This window comes from Natrix helvetica (genome assembly GCF_964273705.1).
Source record: "Natrix helvetica genome assembly, chromosome: 7".
Classification (NCBI taxonomy): Eukaryota; Metazoa; Chordata; class Lepidosauria; order Squamata; family Natricidae; genus Natrix; species Natrix helvetica.
In genome coordinates this window covers 23,919,880-23,943,300 of record NC_138558.1, presented here as the reverse complement: position 1 = coordinate 23,943,300, position 23,421 = coordinate 23,919,880, and the positions used below count along the sequence as shown (strand labels likewise).

The window sequence follows — 23,421 nt, the reverse complement described above, 5'->3', positions numbered from 1 at the left end:
ATTGAAAAGGCAGAATATTATATTTTCCTGGATGTGAAAAAGGGAGAAACACATTTTAAACACAAAGTAAATTCCTGCAGCTTCCTGTCCATCCCCACTTTGTCAATGGGCCATTAAGAAGGCCAAGCTAGTCCACTTTACATAATAAAGAGTTCTCCTCTTCAGCTCCAGGAGGATGGGATTAAGGCAGGATAATATAAACCTTTATTCAACTGACCACATGGCATCTGAACTCAATCAAACCTGGATTCAAAACTCAGCCTAGAGGGTTGCCCTTGCACGGGCCCATGGGAGTCTGGCAACCAATCAGAATACATTTCTTACACAGGAACAGGAAACAGATAGGTGGGGCAGAACAGATAATAAAAAGCCCTGCAAGCCCTTCTTCACTCTCTTCTCTTCCCTTCTCTTCTTCTCCACCAACTTGAAGCATGTGATCACCTTTTCTGTTCAGGACTCAAGCCATGCGGTCCTGTCCACCATTAAAACCATCTTTCCAAGCAGCCTCCATGTCTCCAGTGTCTTTTTCCCCACTTGGAGGCGAACCCAGGAGGACATTTCTTCCAACAAGGCTATGATTGAGTTTGTGTATCTGCAATCAAGGTAAAAGGTTCCCCTCGCACATATGTGCTAGTCGTTCCTACTCTAGGGGCTGGTGCTCATCTCAGTTTCTAAGTGGAAGAGCCAGTGTGGTCGGCATGGCTAAACGCACACACACAAACGCTGTTGCCTTCCCACCAAAGGTGGTTCCTATTTTTCTACTTGCATTTTTACATGCTTTCGAATTGCTAGATTGGCAGAAACTGGGACAAGTAATGGGAGCTCACTCCGTTACACAGTGCTAGGAATTCGAACCACTGAACTGCCGACCTTTCTGATTAACAAGCTGAGCGTCTTGGCCACTGCATCCCTAGCTGCAATATATTGTATATTGTAATATCTGCAATATAATATAATAATATAACGTGGTTCAGGCATGGTTTGAATTCCATTGAGCTCTATTCCCCCCCCCCCCGCCACACACACACATAAAATTTATTTTATCAACTTTCTCTTGCTTAATAGCAATAGTACTTAGGTTTATATTCTGCTTCACAGTGCTTTACAGCCCTCTAAGTGGTTGCCCCCAACAATCTGGGTCCTTAGTCTATTGACATCAAGGTTCTTGGATTTTAACTTCCTGATCACTGTCACTTTTGCTTTTTTTAAAAAAACATTTATTTAATGATGTTGGCTTTTATTACAATAAAAACACCACATGATTTCACTGTATTTCCCTCCAAAAGAAATATTAATCGTTGGCATTTAACAGCACAAAGATTCAGATTATAGAAGAGTATAAATTAAAGTAAATCTTATGTTTGTAATAAAAGCAATTAGGTAACTAATTCAGTATTTGGTCATTCTCATTTCCTAAATAATGGCTTCAGAATGTATCTCTTAACATAAGAATCTTTGTTCCCTATTTCAGGGATTTTCAAATTGGTCCTGTCAAACCTGAGCATTCACCAGAAACTAAATGCAAAAATAATAATAAAAAAATAGTTAATTCTCATCACAACTTTGTCTCTTTTCTAAGGGCTCTGGTATTTATTTAACTGCTGTAACAGGTTCTCTGGCTTGAAAATTTAAAAAACCCATTTTATATGATAGTAATTTTGCTTGGCACACATGGCTTATACATATACCAAGTATAAATATGTATGCAGATTTGACTTCTTGCCTGCTTCACTTTCTAAAGGCTGGTGATTATAGCTCACCCATTGCATTGTGCCACTGATTTGTTAACTTACCAGTAGTTGGAGCACTTTCATAACCCACTGAGGCATAGCATACATTGTTTGAAATTATAATTAGTTTGGACAATATAGGAAAAATATACCCATTTTACAACAGTTTTACCTATATATGGTGATTCAATTTAAAGAAATAATTTGAATTAAGAATTTTCACATAGAAAACTACAGTTGTCAATACTTGGAGAAAGATTATTACAGTAGTGTCAAATCAGCCAGAAATATAAACAATACTGCAAGAAAACATTTAGGTACATTAAAAAGGATATCTGTAATATAATTCTCACCAACTTGAGATTTTCCAGATGTTTTGTACTCCCAACCTTTTGAATAGCAATTGAGAAAGGCTAGGAAAATAATTTGTTATATTTTTAATACCCACAGAAGAACATGTTTTAAATCAAAATTGTCTTAATAGTCAGTTTTTTAAAACAAAACTTTATTTAGACAAATATTTTATTTATCTAAAACTTTATTTAAATGAACATATTTCACACTGTGTCTAAATATAGGCACCTTTAAAAAAAGCAATCAATTATTTCAGATCTTGGATTTTACATTCTCATCCTAAAATTCTAAACAAGGCATTCATTTTGAAAACAACATTAGACAATATAAATATTAGCAAGGTATAGGCAACTTATATACCCAGCTTTTACACAGGCCCTTAGTGCTTTCTAAAATGCAGACATTTGGAATCTGACAAAATTATAAAGTGCTTCAGTAAAAGATTGCTTCATTACAAAAGGAGACACATGCCATATCAAGGATCGGTTGTATTTTGCCTGATAAGATTATCTGCCATAACAGTACTCATCTAAATGTTAGCAGTGCAATTGAATGATAAGGATTGTCGAAGATGGCCAAGTTTCCTTTTTAAAGGATAATTCATTCTGCGAATTATAGTAATTCATATTACACTATATACAATGCCCTTTATTTAATTTTTAACACTATTGTATGAACCAGTTAAATATTGTTCATGCAACAAACCACAGGTATGCGAAAAATGGTTCAGTCTGTTCATCAAACCTGCTGATCCATTAATTCAGGTTCTCTGTGAAATGAAAATGAATGAAAACCTGCCATTTTCAATTGGAATTACTTTTGATTTTCCATCAAAAAGTACAAGCCCCAAATTTTGGCAGTATGATTTTTTTAAAATTAGGATAACATGCAGGGAAAGGAATAGTTTACCTTTCTTACCTCACCAAGGAAAATTTCTCTCTTTTTTTAAAATGCAGTTAATTTAATTAAAACATTACAAAATAAAGTTCTTTTCAAATACGTCTAACTGCATCCTCATGTCTCTGTATGAAAACAGGAATGGGAAAAAGGTAAGGGAGTCTTTCATACATGTACATTTTTTTTTTACTATGCTGAATAGCATCTAAATGTTCATCAAAATATTCTGCATTTATGGACCATGAAATATATAAGAAATATAGGAACTAGCAATTATTATTCTTCTCTCTACATTTTAGTATTTAAAAGCATGGGACTTGAATTCTAATCTTATTTTAGAAAATTAGATTAGAATAAGTTGCATTCCTTCCTAACTTTCATTTCTAAAGGCCTTTTTAAATTAAATTTTATGTCCCAAAATTCAAACTCAAATATTTGTCAATTGAATTGTTTTATGTATAGTTCATGCCAGAACCACAATTATAACTGGCCAAGACTGTTCTCCAATACAAATCGCAGAGCACTTAAGGTGCTAAAAACAAGTACATCTTCTGCCCAATAAAATCCTATTTTTAAGACATTTATCATTGTATTTCCTATGCTTTCCTGAAGCAGTAGTTTGTCCAGAGCTGCTTCCTATGGCATTTACACCATGTATTACACATTTTCAACACAGATGTTATAGGTGGCTTGCTGGTTAAAGGCTGAGCTCAGCAGTTTCTGAAATCTGCCAAAAACTCAGCATGTGAACAGTTGAGAAATTACCTAAGTTGTGCCAACAAAAATGTCCTTTTAGCAAACAATAAATAAGAGCTGCCATGAGATAAACCTCAATAAATGTGTATTAAAAATTGAATTGTGGAAGTCCACTCAGTTTTGCTTTTCTTGATTAGCACAAAGGAACAGTAGTTGGGCATAGTAATGATCCCTTAGGAGTCCCCAAACTTGGCAACTTTAAGACTTGTGGACTTCAACTCCCAGAATTCCCATAGCTGGCTGGAGATTTCTGGGAGTTGAAGTTCACACGTCTTAAAGTTGCCAAGTTTGAGGATCTGTGCCTTAGAATCAATAACATCATTCTGCATCACACACACACCCGAGATCTCACTCCATTTCCATCATCTTTTAAAAGCAAATTTTGCCTTCATTATTAAAATAAGGATGGAACATTCATTTAATTGAACACATCTATGTATATGTATGTTTGAGGCTTTACACTTTTTTTTTAAAAAAAAAGTAGCCTTTTAAAAAAAGGAGCATGTAAAAGGAGTCAGACGGAGGATTGAACTTACATTTACGTGTGCAGGACAGCTTTTTTTTTCTTGATTTACTGCTGACAGTGAAGACAAGCCAGACTTATCCAACAGAAGACACACACCCCTCCCCAACAGACTCTGGTTTTAAGAGAGTTTGCAATGCCGCTCAAGTTTTTAAGTCAACCCATTACGCTTCTTTGACTATGTCTTTTTAAAAGTTCCAAATATATAAGTGCTTTCTGAATCTTTTTTTTTTTGGGGGGGGGGGGGGGGCTTTTGTCTATTGTCGTGTGCAACTTAGATTTCCAATGTTTTCCTTTGCTTTTTATCTACTATAAAAAGGCATTTAACAACCAATGGTCCCCTTATGGGTGGCTGCCCCAATTTTCTCTGGTTACTCTGCAGCTCTTGGGGGTCAACATACTTCAGTTTGTTTCTATAGTTGAAGAGTTTCAGCATATCAAGTGGGGGACAGCCCAAGCGAAGGAGAAAGTGCTTGATAATTTTTGGATATCCATGGACTGAAAATTCCCTAGCCTGTTTGGGCTAATGACTAGCTTTTGGTGAAGAACATTTCGTCTATAGCCCTGAATTTCATATAGTAATACGGACATCATGCAGCATTTTTCTTGGAAGTTTCCTCATCTCTTTAAGGCAATAAGTTTAAATGGAAAGGGAGCTAACGTCAGGCCAAATCTTCCTTCCATTGGTGGTTTCTTTAAGTCCTTGGGATATATAAAGGTGAAACTTTGCAAAAGACTCACAAACATCAAGAAAAGCTCCATCTTGGCAAGCTGTTCTCCCATGCACACACGTTTGCCTTTAAAAAGAAAACAAACACAAGGAAAGGGGTTACGGGGGGGGGGGGAGACAAGAATGATTTTTCACAATTAATTAGTGCAGAAAACAGTATCCCCCCCCCCATTTCATTTCAATTTTATTCAATTTGATGAAAGGGCATTTGCTTCAAAGAAATGATCAAATGATTGGAATATTACAGCCCTCTATGTGCATCTACTGTGTGTGTATAGACCAGAGGTGATATTCAGCAGGTTCTGATCAGTTCTGGAGAACCAGTAGCAGAAATTTTGAGTAGTTTGGAGAACCGGTAAATACCACCTCTGACTGGCCCCGCCCCCATCTATTTTCTGCCTCCTGAGTCCCAGCTGATCGGGAAGGAATGGGGATTTTGCAGTAACCTTCCCCTGGAGTGGGGAGGGAATGGAGATTTTACAGTATCCTTCCCCTAACACGCCCACCAAGCCATGCCCACCAAGCCACTCCCACAGAACCGGTAGTAAAATAAATTGAATCCTTCCTCTGCCATGCACACCAAGTCACGCCCGGCATGCCCACCAAGCCATGCACACAGAACCAGGAGTAAAGAAATTTGAATCCCACCACTGATATACATAGGTGAGAAAAAGAGAGAGAATTTTGTCTCTTCCAATATGCATATATGAGTCACTGGACCTCTCCTTCATTCAGTCCCAAAGGAAATCATTGAGAATGAATTCTTCCTACAATTAGGGGAATTCTTGTTACTTACTAAGAAACTCAGCTCCTTAGAAATTGTTGGAGAATGTCCTGTTCCCTTGAAGACACCAGAGCAATCACCCCTAATTTCTCAGAACAAATCCAATGAAGAATTTTGAACACTATTGGTGTACTCCTATTAACACTCTTTTTTTTCCTTGGTCAATAATGTCTGATTCTCAGAGACTGCCTGGACAAATCCCTGCAGTTATTAAGGTTTTGCAGAAGGTGGTTGCCACTGCCGCCTTCTCAGGACTGAGAGAAAGTGACTGGCCCAAGGTCACCCTGCAGGTTTTGTGCCTAAGGCAGAACTAGAATGGACAGTGTCTGATTTCTAGCCTAATCCCTTAACCACTACACCAAAATAGCTCTTTAATTCTCCCCTATAACTTATTAAAATGAAATTCTAGGTAGTTTTTTTTACCCATTCTGTTTCTAAAATGGTTTTGACAAAAGGCAGTGTCACAAAAGAACTGATTCTCATTGTATAAATATTTTCTGCATTGTTTGTTGTTATTCGTAGCGCGTTTACTTAATGTATGATGTAGTATTACTGCTGTGGAAAACCATCACTTGCAAATATTTGTTGGAGGTGCAAAAAAGAGGTTGGAACATATAAACATATGTGGTGGGATTGTGATACTGCAGAAAAAATATGGGACATGGTGTTTACAAAAATTAGAGTACTGTTGAATGTAAATCTGGAGATGTCACCGAGGATTTCATTATTATTGCTGGTGGAAAAATGGGATATAAATGAAACAAAAAAGGAATTGATTGTAAATTTGATAATGGCAGCTAGATTAGTGATGGCTAAATATTGGTGACAAAATTGGGATATTCAAAGAAATTAGTGATATAATGAAATTTGGAGTATGGAAACAAATGATAAATTAACCACAGAAATTAAACTTAAAAAGGGGATGATTAAAGTAAATAATTATAATGAAATATGAGGGGATTTTTAAAAAATCAGTGTTGGTGGAAGGCAAAGGGAGTAAACCTACTCAAGAATATATGTTGTTTTGTAAGGTATAGGGGCACAATTCAAAAATATTGTATTTCTAAGAAATATGGGGGGGAGGTCTCCAGGGGTGGGGGGCACACTGTAATATGAGTTTTTTTCCCTTTTTCTTTTGTCTTTCTTTATTTTTATATTCAGTTGTTTATGTACTGTTTGCATTATTTGTGTCTAAAAAATATAAAAAAATTATATAAAAGAGTAATTACACTGACATTTAAATTAAATCAAATTCAGCTTCATATAAACCTACACATCACTTCCCTATAAGAGGTTATGGGGCCAGACCCTAGCCTTATGCAATGAGCCTCCAAGGTCATAGTTAAAATGTTCTAAATAGGTTTTGTTTATTGAAAAATAATAAAAGGATGATCTAAGGAATGCCGGTAAATATTGGCAGCTAAAAGAACTGGTCTCCTGTTACACAATCTCATATAATGTCAAATCTGGGAGACAAGATTGAGGCCTGATCTATATTTTTCCTACATTCCTACATCACCTAATTGAGTGATGCACAAGTTGTAGCCTTTGAAAACCTTGGAAGCTGGCTTGTTCTAAATTATAACGCAATACATTCATGGAGAATAATGATAAAATTGCATCACTTCAACTTCTTTCATTTTAAATTGTCATTAAATCAAATGAATTTCCACTGCTTTCATTTAGGAGTCTGGTCCTTTGTCACACTGCTCAAGGATCAAGGGCTACCCCCAGCCCCAATAAAGCTGTACACCCTTGGCCAGAGTCACTGTTTCATCTATTGTCCTAACAACATTTCTGATTCATCCAATATTTTTGACACCACTTTTATAATATTTTTAAAAGTGTTTCAATTTTCTTAGCAATGACATTGTTGCTGTAATGTAATCTACTGCAGGGATGCTTTCATGTTCTGTGCAGGATCAGCATTTGTGGGCTATGATGGGTATCTGGGTTGAAGAAATTGGGGTTCTAGCATTCGTGCAAAGTACCATATTTTTCGGCATATAATACGCACTTTTCCCCTCAAAAAAGAGGGTGAAAATCTGGGTGAGTCTTATACACCGAATACAGCATTTTTTGCCTCCCGTAACCCTGCCCCCTTTGCAAACATGACCGTGCATACCCTTTAGGAGGCTTCCAGAGTGCTCCTGGGGGCTGGGGAGGGCAAAAATGAGCAAAAAACAGGACGTTTTTTGCTCATTTTTGCCCCCCCTCCCCAGCCCCACAAGCAATCTACAAGCCGCCTAAAGTCTATGCTTTTGACAAAAAACGGGCCCATTTTTGGGAGGTCTGCAGAGTTCAAAAACTTTTTTTTTAATTTGCCTCTTCAAAATCTTGGTGCGTCTTATACTCCGGTGCGTCTTATACTCCGAGAAATACGGTACATATAATGTGTGAGCAATAAATCAGTTAAATTAAACCTTCACATGTGGACTTTTTCATGCCTAGCAAAATGGTTGCTTCTGACCCCAAAAGGGCCCCTTGCAGCGTCTACTACAAATAAGTAAGTAGGTGATTTAAAGATCTATCACATTAATGTTGACAAAATCTTTACTCTAAACAATTAAATTACCAATTCCAAAAGGAATAAATGTTTCTTTTTTGAGGAGCTGGCCGTTCTCATCCAGAAATCTTGCCGGGCAAAAATCATTTGGGTTTTCCCATTTGTTGGGATCTCTGTGCACGGACCACAAATTAGGAATGATTACACTGCCCTTTGGAATAATGTATCCCTGAAGCTCTGAAAGGAGAAACAATAAAGTTCAGATCAAAATATACAGATCACCAATAAAGTTCCCATATTTCCCCCAAAATAAAACCTGGTCTTATTTTCTTTTGGGTTTCAAAATAAGCACCAGGTCTTATTTTCAGGGGATGTTTTACCTGCTTACCTTAGCACCGCTACAGCCAGGCCACCCACACCCTGACACTTGTTGCGCCACTGCCTGATTTCTTCCATGTGGCATGTTGCGCCATTGTCTGAATGGTGGCACCAGAGCAATATGCCATGCAGCCTGAAATCAGCAGCACTGGAACAAGTGGCAGCACAGGAAGCGGTCACAGAAATCAGGCAGCAGTGTGACAGCTGTCGTGGCGTGGGAAGCCTGGCTGCAGCGGTCCTAAGTGGGTGCACGGGACAGCTCCACCTCCCCACCTTTACCCTAGCTTGATTTTTATGCATGCAACTCGCCCCACCTCATACAACCAGACGGTGGGATGGATTAGGCAGAGTCTTAACTAAGGCTTATTTTTGGGATAGGCCGTATTCATGGAGAAACACGGTACCAGTTCCTAAGTAGAAACATCAACACTGAAGCAATTCTCCTCTATAGAATTCCTTTCCTCCTTTATAGCTCTTATTTTCGGAAATCAAGAGACATTAAAATACTGATTTGGATGAATGTTATTTTGCCTAATTAAAATGGTTGTTTGTTATTAGAGAAACACAGATATATACTGCATATATGAGGGTTTGTGGAAGAGAAAAATGTAAATGTAAGGGAGACTAGTCAAACCATAATATCATAAACATAAATGCCATGCTTTTTGTAAACATTACAGCCTCTTGAAATATGCTTTCAGCTACAGCAGGCAATCCAAATCAGCTTTACTCCTCATTTGCTTCCCCTCTCTGTAAACCTCCCATGTTGCCACTAAATTATAATTCCTAAGGTGGCAGAACAAGAAAATTAAGTATTTACCACAATTAAATAAAGAATGCCCCCTGTAAAAATGAAAGTAAAAACAAGTTATTGTAATTGTTAGATTAATATCCTACTTTTCATTCAGAATCTTAAGGGATCAAGCATAGTATTTCCTTTAGTTTTTACCCATAACAACAACACTCTGAAATGGTTGAACTAAAGAGGGATTGGCCCAGAATCGGAAGAAAGACTTGTATTTCGGTATCCCTTGTCCTAGTTCAACAAGTTAAGTACTATGCTACCCTGGAATGTTTAGCAACACACAGAACTGAATGTTGCTCATTTCAGTTTTTCAAGTTTCTACCGAATGTATTATTTCTCAGCCAAATAGACTTGCAGCAGGAAAGAACAGCATTGTCAAGTTAACTAGCATATCCATTCTTCAATACTGACCAGTAGTTTCTGAGGCCATCCGAGGAATAGAAAGAGGGACAACCACTGTCATCCTTTGAACTTCCATAATAGTCGCTTCTGTAAAGGGCATGTGTGCCTTATCAGCCAGGGTGGGAGGTCTGTTGCACCCAATTACCAATTCAATTTCTTCTTGAACCTTTCCTATGCAAAATAAATAAATAGTAAAATGAATGTTTTGGGTGGGTAGAGAATTGGTTCATCTGCAGTCTAATGAAAGAGAAGGAAGGTTATTGGATATATACTTCCATGATACAGGTCCAGAAGAATGACACAATGTGCTCTTCTAGATAAGTTAGAGGTAAAGATTCCCCTTCCACATATGTGCTAGTTGTTCCCGACTCTAGGAGGCGGTGGTCATCTCTGTTTTAAAGCCGAAGAGCCAGCGCTGTCCGAAGACATCTCCGTGGTCATGTGGCCAGCATAACTAAACAACGAAGGTGCATGGAATGCTGTTACCTTCCCACCAAAGATGGTCCCTATTTTTCTACTTGCATTTTTTTACATGCTTTCAAACTGCTAGGTTGGCAGAAGCTGGGACGAGTAACAGGAGCTCACTCTGTTATGCGGCGCTAGAGACTCAAACCGCCAAACTGCCGACCTGTCTGATCGACAAGCTCAGCATCTTAGCCACTGAGCCCATGATCTTCTAGACAGAAGTCCCTTTAATCTTGTATTTGTCTCGTCTGCCATGAAAAGATGTACACTGATTAGTTTTAGATGTATTTTAGTATTTAAAAAAATGTCTGCACATATAGGAAATAGAAAGTAGGAATAAAAAGGCAATTCTCTCCTTGATTCAGATTCAGATGTAAAGTACAGTCCCAAGTAAAAGTTTACTTACTTTTTTTGTAAGTAAACAATTTGAAATTAAGATTTGAGTAATGAAAGTGTTATGCCTGCTGATGTTATCAAAACATTCAGGGTGGACATACCCAAAAGGGCTGTGGATTGCCCTGAAAGTCTCTCTCCTAAGTGGGGAAAATGTCTTCAAATGTAGTTTAATATAAATGCATAGCATTATGTATGTTGGCATAAAAATTCCTCAATTTCACCTATGTTCCATTAATGGAACTATGCTGATAGTCATCAGTCAAGAAAGAAACTTGGAACTAGATTAGAAAGTTCAGTGATATGTCAACTTAGTATGGAGCTGCTGTTAAAAAAACGGTGAATGTATGCTTGGAATCTCGGAAAGAAATCGGGGGAAAAAAGAATCGGCAATCCCAATAATGCCCTTGTATAAATCTATGGTAAAATCACACTTGGGAGTGTCATGATCCTTTCCAGTACATCTTAAGAAAGATTTTAAGCCTAAAGCCTGAAAAAGTATACCAGGCTACAGTAATTGTCATATGAAGAAAAACTATAGCAACTGGGCTGCTTAACCTGGAAAAATTAGGCTAACGCAGGGGTGTCCAAACTTGGGAACTTTAAGACTTGTGGACTTCAACTCCCAGAAGTCTTAAAGTTCCCAAGTTTGGACACCCCTGGGCTAACGGAAGATGTGACAAAAGTATAAAAAAATCATGAATGGCACTGATAACATGGAGAAATAAGGATTTTGCCTTTTCCTCACAATGAGGACTGAGGGTAATCATGGAAGCTAATTGCACAGATTCATGAACAACAGTAGGAACTCTTATTTCATACAGTCCACAGAAGTCAAGATGGATGGTTTTCAAAGGGTATTGGACAGATTCATAGAGAATCAGTTGATTAACGGCTACAAATTCCATTTACAAACAGTATGTCTTAAATACTGGTTTCTGGAAAACAACAGAGAATGAGGGCTAACGGATTATACCTTTACAGAATTGTAAGATTCCTGAATATTCTAGCTGTCCATTGTGAGGCACAAAATGGTGGAATATAGGCCTAAGGCCTGAATCAGCATAGTTCTTATATTCATACCGTGGAGTATTTCAAAATAAATTAGGTGGGGAAAAACCTATTTGCACAGCTTTAAATGCCAACTAAATGTCAAAACACTGCCCTCTTCTACCTAAACCAGAAATCTGACTGGAACGCTAAAATGTGTTAGAAAAAAAAATAAGCCAAAAAATTAAATGAATGGAATATTTTTTTACAAAAAAAGGTTACAGGATTGCTTTGTTATGAATATTTTTGTCCAAGATTTTGTATTTTTCATTACCTGAATGGAGGAACTTTTAAAATGGCACAGTGGAAGTGAGCTACTTTCCAGTCGTAGTGCAGAAAAGAATATAGGGGCAATGTTTTGGTTTTAAAACCACGTGAGATCTATCTTGGGGTTTGCATTATAACTTTTCTACATTTCATGCTTCAAGATGGGGAGAAGGGACCATAAATTTTCAGCAAGAAGGGTCAGACGTGGCTGCAAAGAAAGAGAAGCAAGCTATCTAAATCTGTTCTACAATATCCTATATTCATTTACTGGAGACTTTCCAAATTGCTGCTAACTGTAAAATCAGAACTTGTGAAAATGTTCGATAGGGTGGCAGAGAATAAATAATACATGAAACATGAAAGCTGTTCAGCCAGCAATTTGCTGTCACTATATTTGCTAAAAGCAAAAAAAAAAATATTTATTAAATTATTCATTAAATTGCTCAAGACTTACCCCTCCTTCACAAAAAAATTGAAACATGAAATATTAAAAGCAACATAGATCAGCAATAGAAACAAGAGGGTGACATCCTATTACTTCTCCAAATGACTTTTGAAGAGTTTTGTTTAACCAACTTTTGAAAGACAACCACCCAGGGGGCTAATCCTATTTTCAGGATAGGCTGTTCTAGAATATTGGAAACATTAGTGAAAAATACCCTTTGCCCTTTCTAGTTCCCAACCCTCTCATTTCACATGGGACAGCACTAGCAGTTTTTCCCAGAAGAAATACATTGGATGGGCCAAGTCTAGTTGTAGTTGCCATTAAAAACAATATAGGTTAGACCAACACCTGGAAACCTATGGGGAGTCAGTTCAAGGGCAGCAATACAAGTATTAAAAGCTCATAGTAACAAACACCAGCCCAAGAATCAGCTGCATTTTTAACCAAATGAGTGGTAATAATAGTGTAAGTCACAACAGCAAAGTTGTTGTGCTTCAAGAAAAGGTGCAAGTGGTGTGTAGATCAGCAAGAGCCACCCAAGCATGCAATAGTAGGTATGACTCAAATAACGTCTCCAAGTTGTAATCCTGTTGCCTCAAAAGTAGTACTTTTATGTCAAGAGATACCACTCACTTCCTCTTTTACCACTTCCAGTGTTGGGGGGATCTTCTGAATAAGGAATAGAAGTAGAGCAAAATAGTGCCTGCAAGCCATAACACATAGGCAATTCAAAAGGAAATGATGTCCCATAGAATCAGAGGCTGCTGAGATCTGATAACATTAGTGGAGCGCACTACTCCAATTGAGGCACCAACAAGGTCATCAACCCAAAAGCAATGCCATCTTGGTCCCATTCAGAACTCTGAATAAAAACAGTTCAGAGGCTCCGTTTCTTTTAAAGCACCTTACAGCTATATCCCCAACGTACTACCTTCCCTCCACCTCTCAAAATAGGTTGCATACTGGGCATTAGCTGTTGAGAACAGTTGGATATAAACAGGCTCCTTCAGGGTGGTGGAGCCACAGTCACCTTCAAAGTAGCATTTCCTATCCTAAACCCTTATTACCTAATGGTTTCAGTTCATCAGCACCCTACCATCCCACAGCCTCACAAAGGAATCATGAGCTCGCCTTGGGAGAATCTGCCGGTTTGTTAAGAGTTTTGGCTTTATTTATTCTTTTTTTTAAAAAAACAAACGAGTTCAATGTTAATCTGAGTACACCCTGCGTACAGCATATCCCATTTGTTTGACAAATCCTATTTACACAATGACCTAGAATATACTTTTAATCCAATTCCCTCTTGAGGCAGTACCTCTGCCTGGCTAGCTGAACTATCTCCAACATTTGATTGTTTGAACAACAAACTTTTTATCTTCCTTAAATATTTTACTATTTAGCACCAGGCTGAGCAACTTACCATATCATACCTCAGTTATATATATTCTCATTGACCTCAAGAGAAGTCAATGAGAGGTCAATGAGAATATATATATAACTGAAGTATGGTATTAGGGAAGCAGTCGGGCCACTATTTTTAGATCCTCTGGGGAAGCCCAGTTGGGATTAAGGGACTTATACTGCCCAAGGAGAGAAAAACCCAAGTTGGCATATAATTATTATGTATAATAACAACATATTATTTATGAAAAATATTTTAAAAACATCATTTGCAATACAGCTGTCTTGGAAGATTACTTTGTTTCTTTTCTCCATCCTGAGAAAAGATGATTTTGTCTACTCTCTTATAGAATGTTTTAAATAGGTATGTCTCTTTGCATTGTGGAACATAACCCCTAATTCCGTGGTGGGTTCCTAACCGGCTCACTACCGGTTTGCTGAGAGAGGGCGTTTTGCGTGCAGACAAAAATGTTGCCGTTTTCACCCTCCCAGGAAAGTCTCCAAAGCCTGGGGAGCAGTGCGTGTGTTGCAGACGGGCATACTGGAGCCTGCCTGGAGCACCGGGCTCCTTACCTGTCTTTTAAGGCTTCCGCGCTTCCGAGCATGCTCATGGTCCGTACAGCACCTGTGCGACACTCCACGCAGCAGGTAGAGGCTCGCGGAAGTGCTAAGATGCATGCACTTGCTGCATGCATCCATGTGGATGCCACCGGGCCCATTCCAGCCGTACCGGTAGAATGGGATCCAGAACCTACCACTGCTGGGGAGGGATCGCGCGTGCATACTCAGGTGGGTAGGGAGGATTGAATTGGTGTGGGCATGCATGCGCGCATGATAGTGCACCCACACACAATTTTGGCACACCATAAGAAAAAGGTTTGCCATCACTGCCCTAATTCTACCACATACACAGGATTTTCATCCCTGATGCATTGACCGAGATATCTTGCCTATTCCAAGTTCTGCAGGAGGTTTTGCTCAGCTCTACTGCTCCTTGCATAGACTTTCCTTCTTTTTTAAAGAAGCACAAGAAAAAGAGCAAAGCAAACAAAAAATGTTGCTCCCTTTCCGTCATTGTTCATTGTTTATTTTTTTAAATATCTTGAAAAGCCCAGCTCCATCCCCCCCCTCCACATCTTAGAAAACCCAGCTCCACCCACCCACCCACCCAAATAGAAAAGCTTTGAATTACTGACTTCAAAGTAGGTTCAGTAGGAAATGTAGATAAAATCCGATGCCACGTACTTTGCTCTTGTGAGTGAAGGGACATGTAAAGAAGGCTCCAGAGTAGTGTGTTGGATGTAGTGTCTGTGCCTGCAATAAAAAGGTCTCCAATAATGAAGAACAGGTAGTCTTCATTAAAGCTACTTTCCCCATTGATCTTCTTTTCCTCATCTGAATGCAGGAGATACATATCAATGAAGTCTCGGGGATACTGGGCATCCAAGCTTTCCCTGTGCTGTCTAATGATGTTTTTCAAGAAAGCTGTGATATCCAGCACAATCTGCCTGAATTCTCTGAAAGGTCCAAAAGGAAGATAATAGAGCCATGGACAAATGTTGATCAACAGTACCTGACTATTCAGGCTGAACTCCAGCGCACGTGACATCAGGTTTAGCATGTTCTTGAACTCTGCATCATCATAATCAAAGCGCCTACCAAAGGCCATTGAGCAGATCACATTGGACACTGCATTGCCAATAATAGGGAAAGGATTGAATTGCTCCTCTCCATGTTTCAGGATCTCTTCTTTCACATACTTGAATTCTTCAATGATTTTAGGCTCCAGACTGTGCTTTCCTAGTCCAAAGTGACGGAGAGTTGAGTGGGAAAACTTCCTTTGTTTTTTCCACACTGGATTATAAGGCGCAAACACCACACCTGTATGGAGAAAGGAACATTTAAAATTTGAAATTGTCCACAGCTTCTTTCATTCCAAAGCCTTCGCCAGCCAGCCTGTTGCTTACTGCCGTAGAAAGTGGGGAGGGAATATGGGAAAGATTACATTGCACCTTTGCAAGGTTGGCTTTGGTATGTGGTTGCTTAGCTACAAGGGGACTGGACTGGGCTGTATATTGTGTTTGAAGTTGATGTGTTTGCTCAGTTTCCCTCATAGCTTGCTTGAAACTGTTTGCTTTCCGTTTGTTCCTAGTAAAAGTACTTTTCTCTAAATCTATGGAGTCAATGGTTTCTCTTTCCTAGAAATTGAACAGAGGCAGCCCTGACAACCTTGAAGAGACAATAGGGAAGGGATCTTGGAGTCCTAGTGGACAACCATTTAAATATGAGCCAGCAGTGTGCAGCAGCTGCCAAAAAAGCCAACACAGTCCTAGGCTGCATCAACAGAGGGATAGAATCAAGATCACGTGAAGTATTAATACTACTTTATAATGCCTTGGTAAGGCCACACTTGGAATACTGCATTCAGTTCTGGTCGCCATGATGTAAAAAAAGATGTGGAGACTCTAGAAAGAGTGTAGAAAAGAGCAACAAAGATGATTAGGGGACTGGAGACTAAAACATATGAAGAACGGTTGCAGGAACTAGGTATGTTTAGCTTAAGAGAAAGAAGGACTAGGGGAGACATGATAGCATTGTTCCAATATCTCAGGGGTTGCCACAAAGAAGAGGGAGTCAAACTATTCTCCAAGGCACCTGAGGGTAGAACAAGAAGCAATGGGTGGAAACTAATCAAGGAGAGAAGCAACTTAGAACTGAGGAGAAACTTCCTGACAGTTAGAACAATTAATCAGTGGAACAGCTTGTCTCCAGAAGTTGTGAATGCCCCATCACTGGAAGTCTTTAAGAAGATGTTAGATAGCTATTTGTCTGAAACGGTATAGGGTTTCCTGCCTAGGCAGGGGGTTGGACTAGAAGACCTCCAAGGTTCCTTCCAACTTTACTATTGTATTATTGTATTGTATAATAATTTTGGACATAAAGGTCTTACATCAGAGTTACATAGCCAAAGCTCTGCATGTAGGCTCTAGAAAAGATCTCCAAAAATTATTGCCAAATTTTATTTTTTAAATATGACAGAAGATTAAAAAGAACATTTAAATACAAGACTGGGAGGATAATCACATTAAATTTTAGTTACATTAAATAAAATGAAGCTTATATCTGGGATAAACATGTTTATTTTTAGGAGTGCACACCACTTCATAACCAAGTGCCATATCAATATCCTTTGATGTGGAAAAATTGAGCACCCCTACTTTATGCAATGAATAAAGCATAAATCTTGAACCCAATCCTACAAAAGCATCTTTGAAGCCACTGAAATTTCATTAGGCTTTAGAAAAAGAGCAAGCTGCCTTAAGAGTATGTCAGAATATTTGCTCTTCTCTTACTTAATGGTGTGTTTAAAATTTCGTTTTTCCAAAACAGTCATTTTGAAATCTGTCATTGGAAGGCTGAAATGCTTAAAAAATATGTTGCTCTTTCTGGTGTCCATTAATTATTTTGCACAAAGTTTGTTTCATGTGTCCTATGTCATATGTTCATAATATCAAGGGGAACCTCTGGCTGATAATAGCATGTATCACATTAAAGGAAGAGCATGTGAATACAGTTCTAATCTTGCATGTGTACTTGTTGAGACCAACCGTACTACAGTTGGTGTCATGGGGCAGTAGACAGGTGGGTTTGTTATAGATTTCTGAACTCATATCAAAAGGTTTAGGCAATTTCAGAAATCTTCAACAAAGGCTTTTAACACATTTCATATGTTGACTGATAAGGAACTTGCAGTGTTTGTAATCTGCTTCACTTATATACTGCATCTGCAGAACCATCCTGTCTCCTCCTCCTTTTCCACCACACTAATTTGAATCCTGCATTAGTTATAACCCTTTTATGCAGCTGATTAAGTCAGCTGTAGGTCACAAATCCATGCACCCTTTAATGTAATTTGTTAATTGGAAAAATTAACTCCCTCCAAAACTCCTTATTTACACGAGTCTTTAAATTTCAGTCATTTTAGTAAGTCTTCACTTATCTGGGTCCTTCCTCAGTTTCTGCCTCGTGGTAAGTATACTGCAGAATGCTGTAATGTTTATATAGTATGCAATTCAACTAGTTAAAAGTCTAATTCTTCACTTACCAAACTACCAATAGGTAACATCAATACTAGTAAGTGAATCAAGTTTGCTCTCATTTTATATACTAGTGGTCTGCCCTATCAGTGTTGGTGGGAGTGGATTGCGTAGTTCCTAACTGGGCTGTTTACTATTCGTTGCTTATCTGAGTTGGTAGGTTCTTGATTAGGGTATTGTTTACTTATGGATTGTTGGCCTAGTATTGATCTTGGCATTAATCATCCAGCTGTTGATTGTTGGTAAGGTGGCCTTTTTGTTTTTGGCTGTTTCTTTTAAATGGGTGGGTATGTTGTATCTATGTGCCTATTGACTTGTCTAAGTTCATGGTATTCAGTGACTTGGCTTAGTCTAGAACGTTTTCCAGTTGAAAATATGGTTGTCTGCCTTCATGAACATCTCATAAACATCAACTAGCAGTCAGAAGACGTGGTGACAATTCCTTAATTTCACAACCCATGGACAGATTTAACCATGGTTTCAACTGGGAAACATCCTAGACCAAGCCAAGTCCAAAAACACTAAAGAATTATTAGACGCCTGGCACTAGGACAAATCTGCTGTCAATAGACACATAGAGATAAACAACACCTAGGTAAAGGTAAAAGGTTCCCCTCGCACATATGTTCTAGTCATTCCTGACTCTAGGGGGTGGTGTTCATCTCCATTTTAAAGCCGAAGAGCCAGCGCTGTCTGAAGACATATCTCCGTGGTCATGTGGCCAATATGACTAAATGCCGAGGGCACATGGAGCACTGTTATCTTTCCACCAAAGTGCTCTCTATTTTTCTACTTGCACTTTTAATGTGTTTTTGAACTGCTAGATTGGCAGAAGTCGGGACAAGTAACAGGAGCTCACTCCATTATGCAGCGCTAGGGATTCGAACCGCTGAATTGCCAACCTTTCCAATCGACAACCTCAGCATCTTGGCCACTGAGCCACCGCATCCCTCAAACAACACCTACTACTATTCAAAAGAGACAATCAAAAAGAAAAGAAAAAGACCTAAACACCTCCTCGCCTCACCTCCTCCTCAACTGCTCAACGCCCAGATAAACCGAGATTAACACCAAGATTAATTAGCAAGACAACTCCCACCAACACTGGCAGGGCAAGCCACAACTATGAGAGCAAATCCGATTTCCTTATTGGCACTGATGATGCTACCTATTTTGGGAAATGAATCCTCTGCAGGAAAACAACCTGGCTGAGAGAGCACCAAAGATTCCAGAGTTTAACCCCTGGCTACAAATGTTCTCTTCTATCATTGGGCTACTTTATTCTGAAACCATGATTTGTTGGGTGTGCCTAAACCAAATCAGACACGCCCATAGATCAAAATAAAAACACATGCCAAACGAAGGGCTGGATAGGGGGCCTTTAGGACAGGGAAGTCTCTCGGGTTGGAGTCTTTTTTGCCCCCAGGAGACCCAGTTCCTGAGTCACCCGCAAGAGCCGGAATGGGTCCCTGATCCAAGCCTCCGCCCCGTCGAGCCCACCGCCGCCCCCGTTACCCTTCTTCTCGGTGAGGATGGCCACGATGGGCATACTGGGCCGGTCGCTGAAGACCTCGGCCTGAGTAACCAGCGCATCCCGGACAGCTTCGAAGTCGCTAAGCACAATGACGTGGCGGCTGCCCAAGGCCATTCGGAAGATGCTGCCGTACATTTTAGCCAGTCCGGTAAGCAGCACATGCATCGGCGCCGGCCTTCCATCTTCGGCTCGGTCGCAGTTCCCTTCTTTCTTGCGGGGCGAGAAGATCCCGAGGACCTGCAGCTTCTTGGGCAGCAGGGCGAAGGCGAAGTTGCCCACCAGCGGCCAGGCCTTGGGGCCAGGGGGAAGGCGCTGCAGAGTCCGGCGGCCCAACAGCCACCATAACGCCAGCAGCAGCCCGGCGGCTCCCAGCATCGCCGCTCGAACCGTATCTGGTGCTAGAGAAGAAGGCGGCTCCTCTGCGCAGTCGACGGCCGCCATCCTGGCCGAGGCTAAGGGAGAACCCAGCAGCAGGTCCAGCGCGGCGCCCACGGGCAACCTGTTAAGTAAGTTGCGCCTGCTACTACACCATCCTCTTATCCTCCGGGATATTGTGGACACCTCTTCGCTTCTGCCGGCTGGTTGCAGCAGCTCCTCCTTTGATTGGCTGCCTGCGGGGAAGAAAGGAGCAATGACAGCTTGCTGGAAACTCCCCCGAGCCCGTGACGTCGTGAGTCATAGGAGGGGGGGGGCTGTCCGTCCCCCCTACTCTGATCCGCCGGAGCTGGAGCGCCGCACGGCTCGCCCGGGATGCGGCGCGCGTGTTTTGCAGCACGGAAACCGGGACCGCTAGAGCGGTGGTTTTTAGAAAGGCCGTGCAATGCAGCGGTAGCAGTTGGCACTGATGGGCACGTGGCGGCCCGCGGAGACCAAGCGGGTCTGCGAAATTGGGGGGTAGGTGGAGAGGAAAGAGCATTGAGATGGAGCGAAATAAATAAAATAAAATAAAAAATGAGCCCGGGGTTAAAAAAAAAAAGAGGAAAATGGATCATTCTTTAAAAGCGCTTTTGGTCAGGTGGGAAAAGAGAAGAGGAAATGCCAAATCGGTGTTTTCTTTTTTTGCTAGCATAAATACAAATGCAGTACAAATGGGATATGGCCTTTTTCATGGCAACTGAATTTGCCATCGTAATATTGACTTCCTGGTCATTTATCATTTACCTAGGCTCAAATGCTATGTTTGCCCAACACTGTTAACCAGGCAGTTACCATAGCACCTTAATGCAAACCAGCCCGTTTTTGGCTCTGTGTAGTAGACAAACCCGGAAATAAGTAAAATCTGAGTACATAAACTCTTGGTAAAAATGTGAGTATAGCCATACCCTAATTAGATCCTTGTTCGCTATAAATATTACAGAAGAATCTTTTTAAGTGTTCAGGCCCAGCTATTAGCTTTAACACATTCCATATTGTGGCCTTACCTACCCAGTTAAAAAGGGACGTGGTGGCTCAGTGGCTAAGGCGCTAAGCTTGTTGATCAGGCAGGTCTGCAGTTCGGTAATTCAAATCCCTAGCACTGTGTAACGAAGTGAGCTCCCGTTACTTGTCCCAGCTTCTGCCAATCTAGCAGTTCGAAATGTAAAAATGCAAATAGAAAAAATAGGAAGCACCTTTGGTAACAGCATTGTGTGCGCCTTCGGCATTTAGTCATGCCGGCCACATGACCATGGAGATGTCTTCGGACAGCGCTGGCTCTTCGGCTTTGAAAGGGAGATGAGCACTGTCCCCTAGAGTCGGGAACAATTAGCACATATGTGCAAGGGGAACCTTTTTACCCAGTTAAAGGCTTTCGTGTGGCTAATAAAGGAATAATAAATCTTTCTTAAATTCCACGGCTGTCTATTAGTCATCCTAGGCTAGTAAAGTTTTTAGTAGCAGATTTTTGGAAGGATATGTCTACAGCGTAATCGCCATTAAGTGCAATGATGATTGTTATCCATAAGCAGACAGAATGATTTTATGGAAGCCAAGCAAATGTCTTGCAAAAGAAATGGTTTATCCATTATTAACTAAAATGATTGCTAATAAACATTGTTTTTAGGAATCAACCACAGACTGCACCATCAACAAATTGGTTTTGCCCAACAGCCCAAGCTAAATGTGTGTCTTAGGGCTTGTGAGGTAATCAGACAAGAAGGACAATCAAGAATACTAACCCTATATCGTAAGGTTTCCTGCATGGCTCAAAAGTACTTCTCCCACCCCTCACTTTTATCCCCCCCCCCAAATCCTGGTATTCTGAGATGCTTCTGCCATCCCTTCTCTTTCAGACTCAAATATGATTTATTAAACTGTTCCTAGGCTGAAGCTCTTTCTTGTGTCTCCCACATATTACAGTCTCTTTATGATCAGACAGTGTATCAAATATTGGGTGCTTATGTTTTAGCCCAGCGGCAGAAGCATACAACCTGAAGGCTACAGAAAGTTTTGCAAAGTATGTGAAGGGCTGCATTCTAGGAGTACGTGAATACCAGGAACATGAACTGGCCCTGGGTTTGAACAATGATATTACTGTCTAAGCTTCGGCAAGGCTTAAAGCATCAAATAAGTCCCTATTGAAGCAAAGCCAAATCCTTCAGCTAGTTGAAATTCCTGCTACCACATTTAGATGGAATGTTGGGTGCCACAGAATATACATCCCTGAGAGTGCAGGTTGCAGCTCCCCCCCCCCCCCTCAGCCTAATACGTTGTACAAAGACAGCCCATGTAAATTATTAATGATTCAGTGTCTGTATCTGGAAGCAGTTTTTTTTTTTTGATGTTGTGCTCTGAAATGCCCTGGCTTTCAGTTTATTTCTGTTAAAATCTTAATAAAATAAAATCAGACATATTTATCCCAGTGATTGTTTGCTGACTGTAGGAGATGCATGGAGTTTGGCTACCCCGAAGGAAACTATTATTAGCATAAGCATTATACATTTCTAAAATAAAATGAAATAAAATAAAATAGTGGCATTTGTAGGTTTCATTTTAAGGGTGTGGGGGAGGGTAGATCCATCAGGTCAAAAGTTACTTAATCTATGAGGAAATGAAGAATACAGTTAATTTATTTTAAAATATAGTACACCATATGTATCTTTCCACAGGCATTTTGTTTTGTAAGTACACTTGGCATTGCAATCTATTTCAGCTCACTGAAATAGATTTCATTTGCTCTTATATCATTTAGTGACTGTAAAACCTTCTGTAAATGACAAAATCGGGATATTAAAAACCACGTGAGTCTGAAAAACAAATACCCTACAATTGAATAAAGTAGGAAAAAACGTTTACTTGGGGGAAGTTACTTGAAGTCACAACCCTTCGGTAACCTTTGCAAAGGTATGCTATTTTTATCATTTTTTTTCTAAAAACGTTTTCTTATTGTGTTAAATAAGTTATGAACTGGAGTAAGATTTGCACTTTTGTCGGAGAATTTGTTTCAGGGTCCCAGAAACGGCCCAGGTGCCATCTACTCTGCTAACACACTTGTGTGTATTACTGTGAAATACACACATAATCCTAACGAATACAGTATGGGGACAGGTTGTGCATTTTGTCTGAATTTGATTCACATGGCGGCAGAATCTTTTTTTAGGGAGTAATTGGGAATAGAAGAGAAAAGATACTGAGAAACATATAAGTATGCAAGCCATACATACACGGACCTGATAACAGGATGGGACATGTATTGGGATGGGGCATGGATTGGTAACATGACGACCACAAGTGTTAGTGTGTGCGCTATGCCCACAACAAAAAGATACTGACAGCTTTCCAAAATAAACTACTAATTTAATAATAAAGCTGGCTGGTATGTTGCCAGTTTTGGAGATAAGACAAGATTTCTTGCCATTTTGCTGGTAAGCAAGATAGGGAAGATGCCTAAGCCATTGCACAAAATTATATGATAGCAGTGGAGGCC

The 23,421-nt window shown here is 39.9% G+C and overlaps 1 protein-coding gene across 1 annotated transcript; it reads right to left on the bottom strand.

Moving 5' to 3' along the window:
* Positions 1–4,508: 4,508 nt before the first annotated feature.
* Positions 4,509–21,068, bottom strand: CYP2U1 (cytochrome P450 family 2 subfamily U member 1). The gene is made up of 5 exons (XM_081960231.1): positions 19,499–21,068; positions 15,132–15,767; positions 9,875–10,036; positions 8,350–8,517; positions 4,509–5,057 (listed from the first exon to the last, which is right to left on the bottom strand). The coding sequence occupies exons 1-5, from the start codon at positions 19,956–19,958 to the stop codon at positions 4,879–4,881; spliced, it is 1,605 nt and encodes a 534-aa protein (XP_081816357.1). The 5' UTR covers positions 19,959–21,068; the 3' UTR covers positions 4,509–4,878.
* Between the last annotated feature and the right edge of the window lie 2,353 nt (positions 21,069–23,421).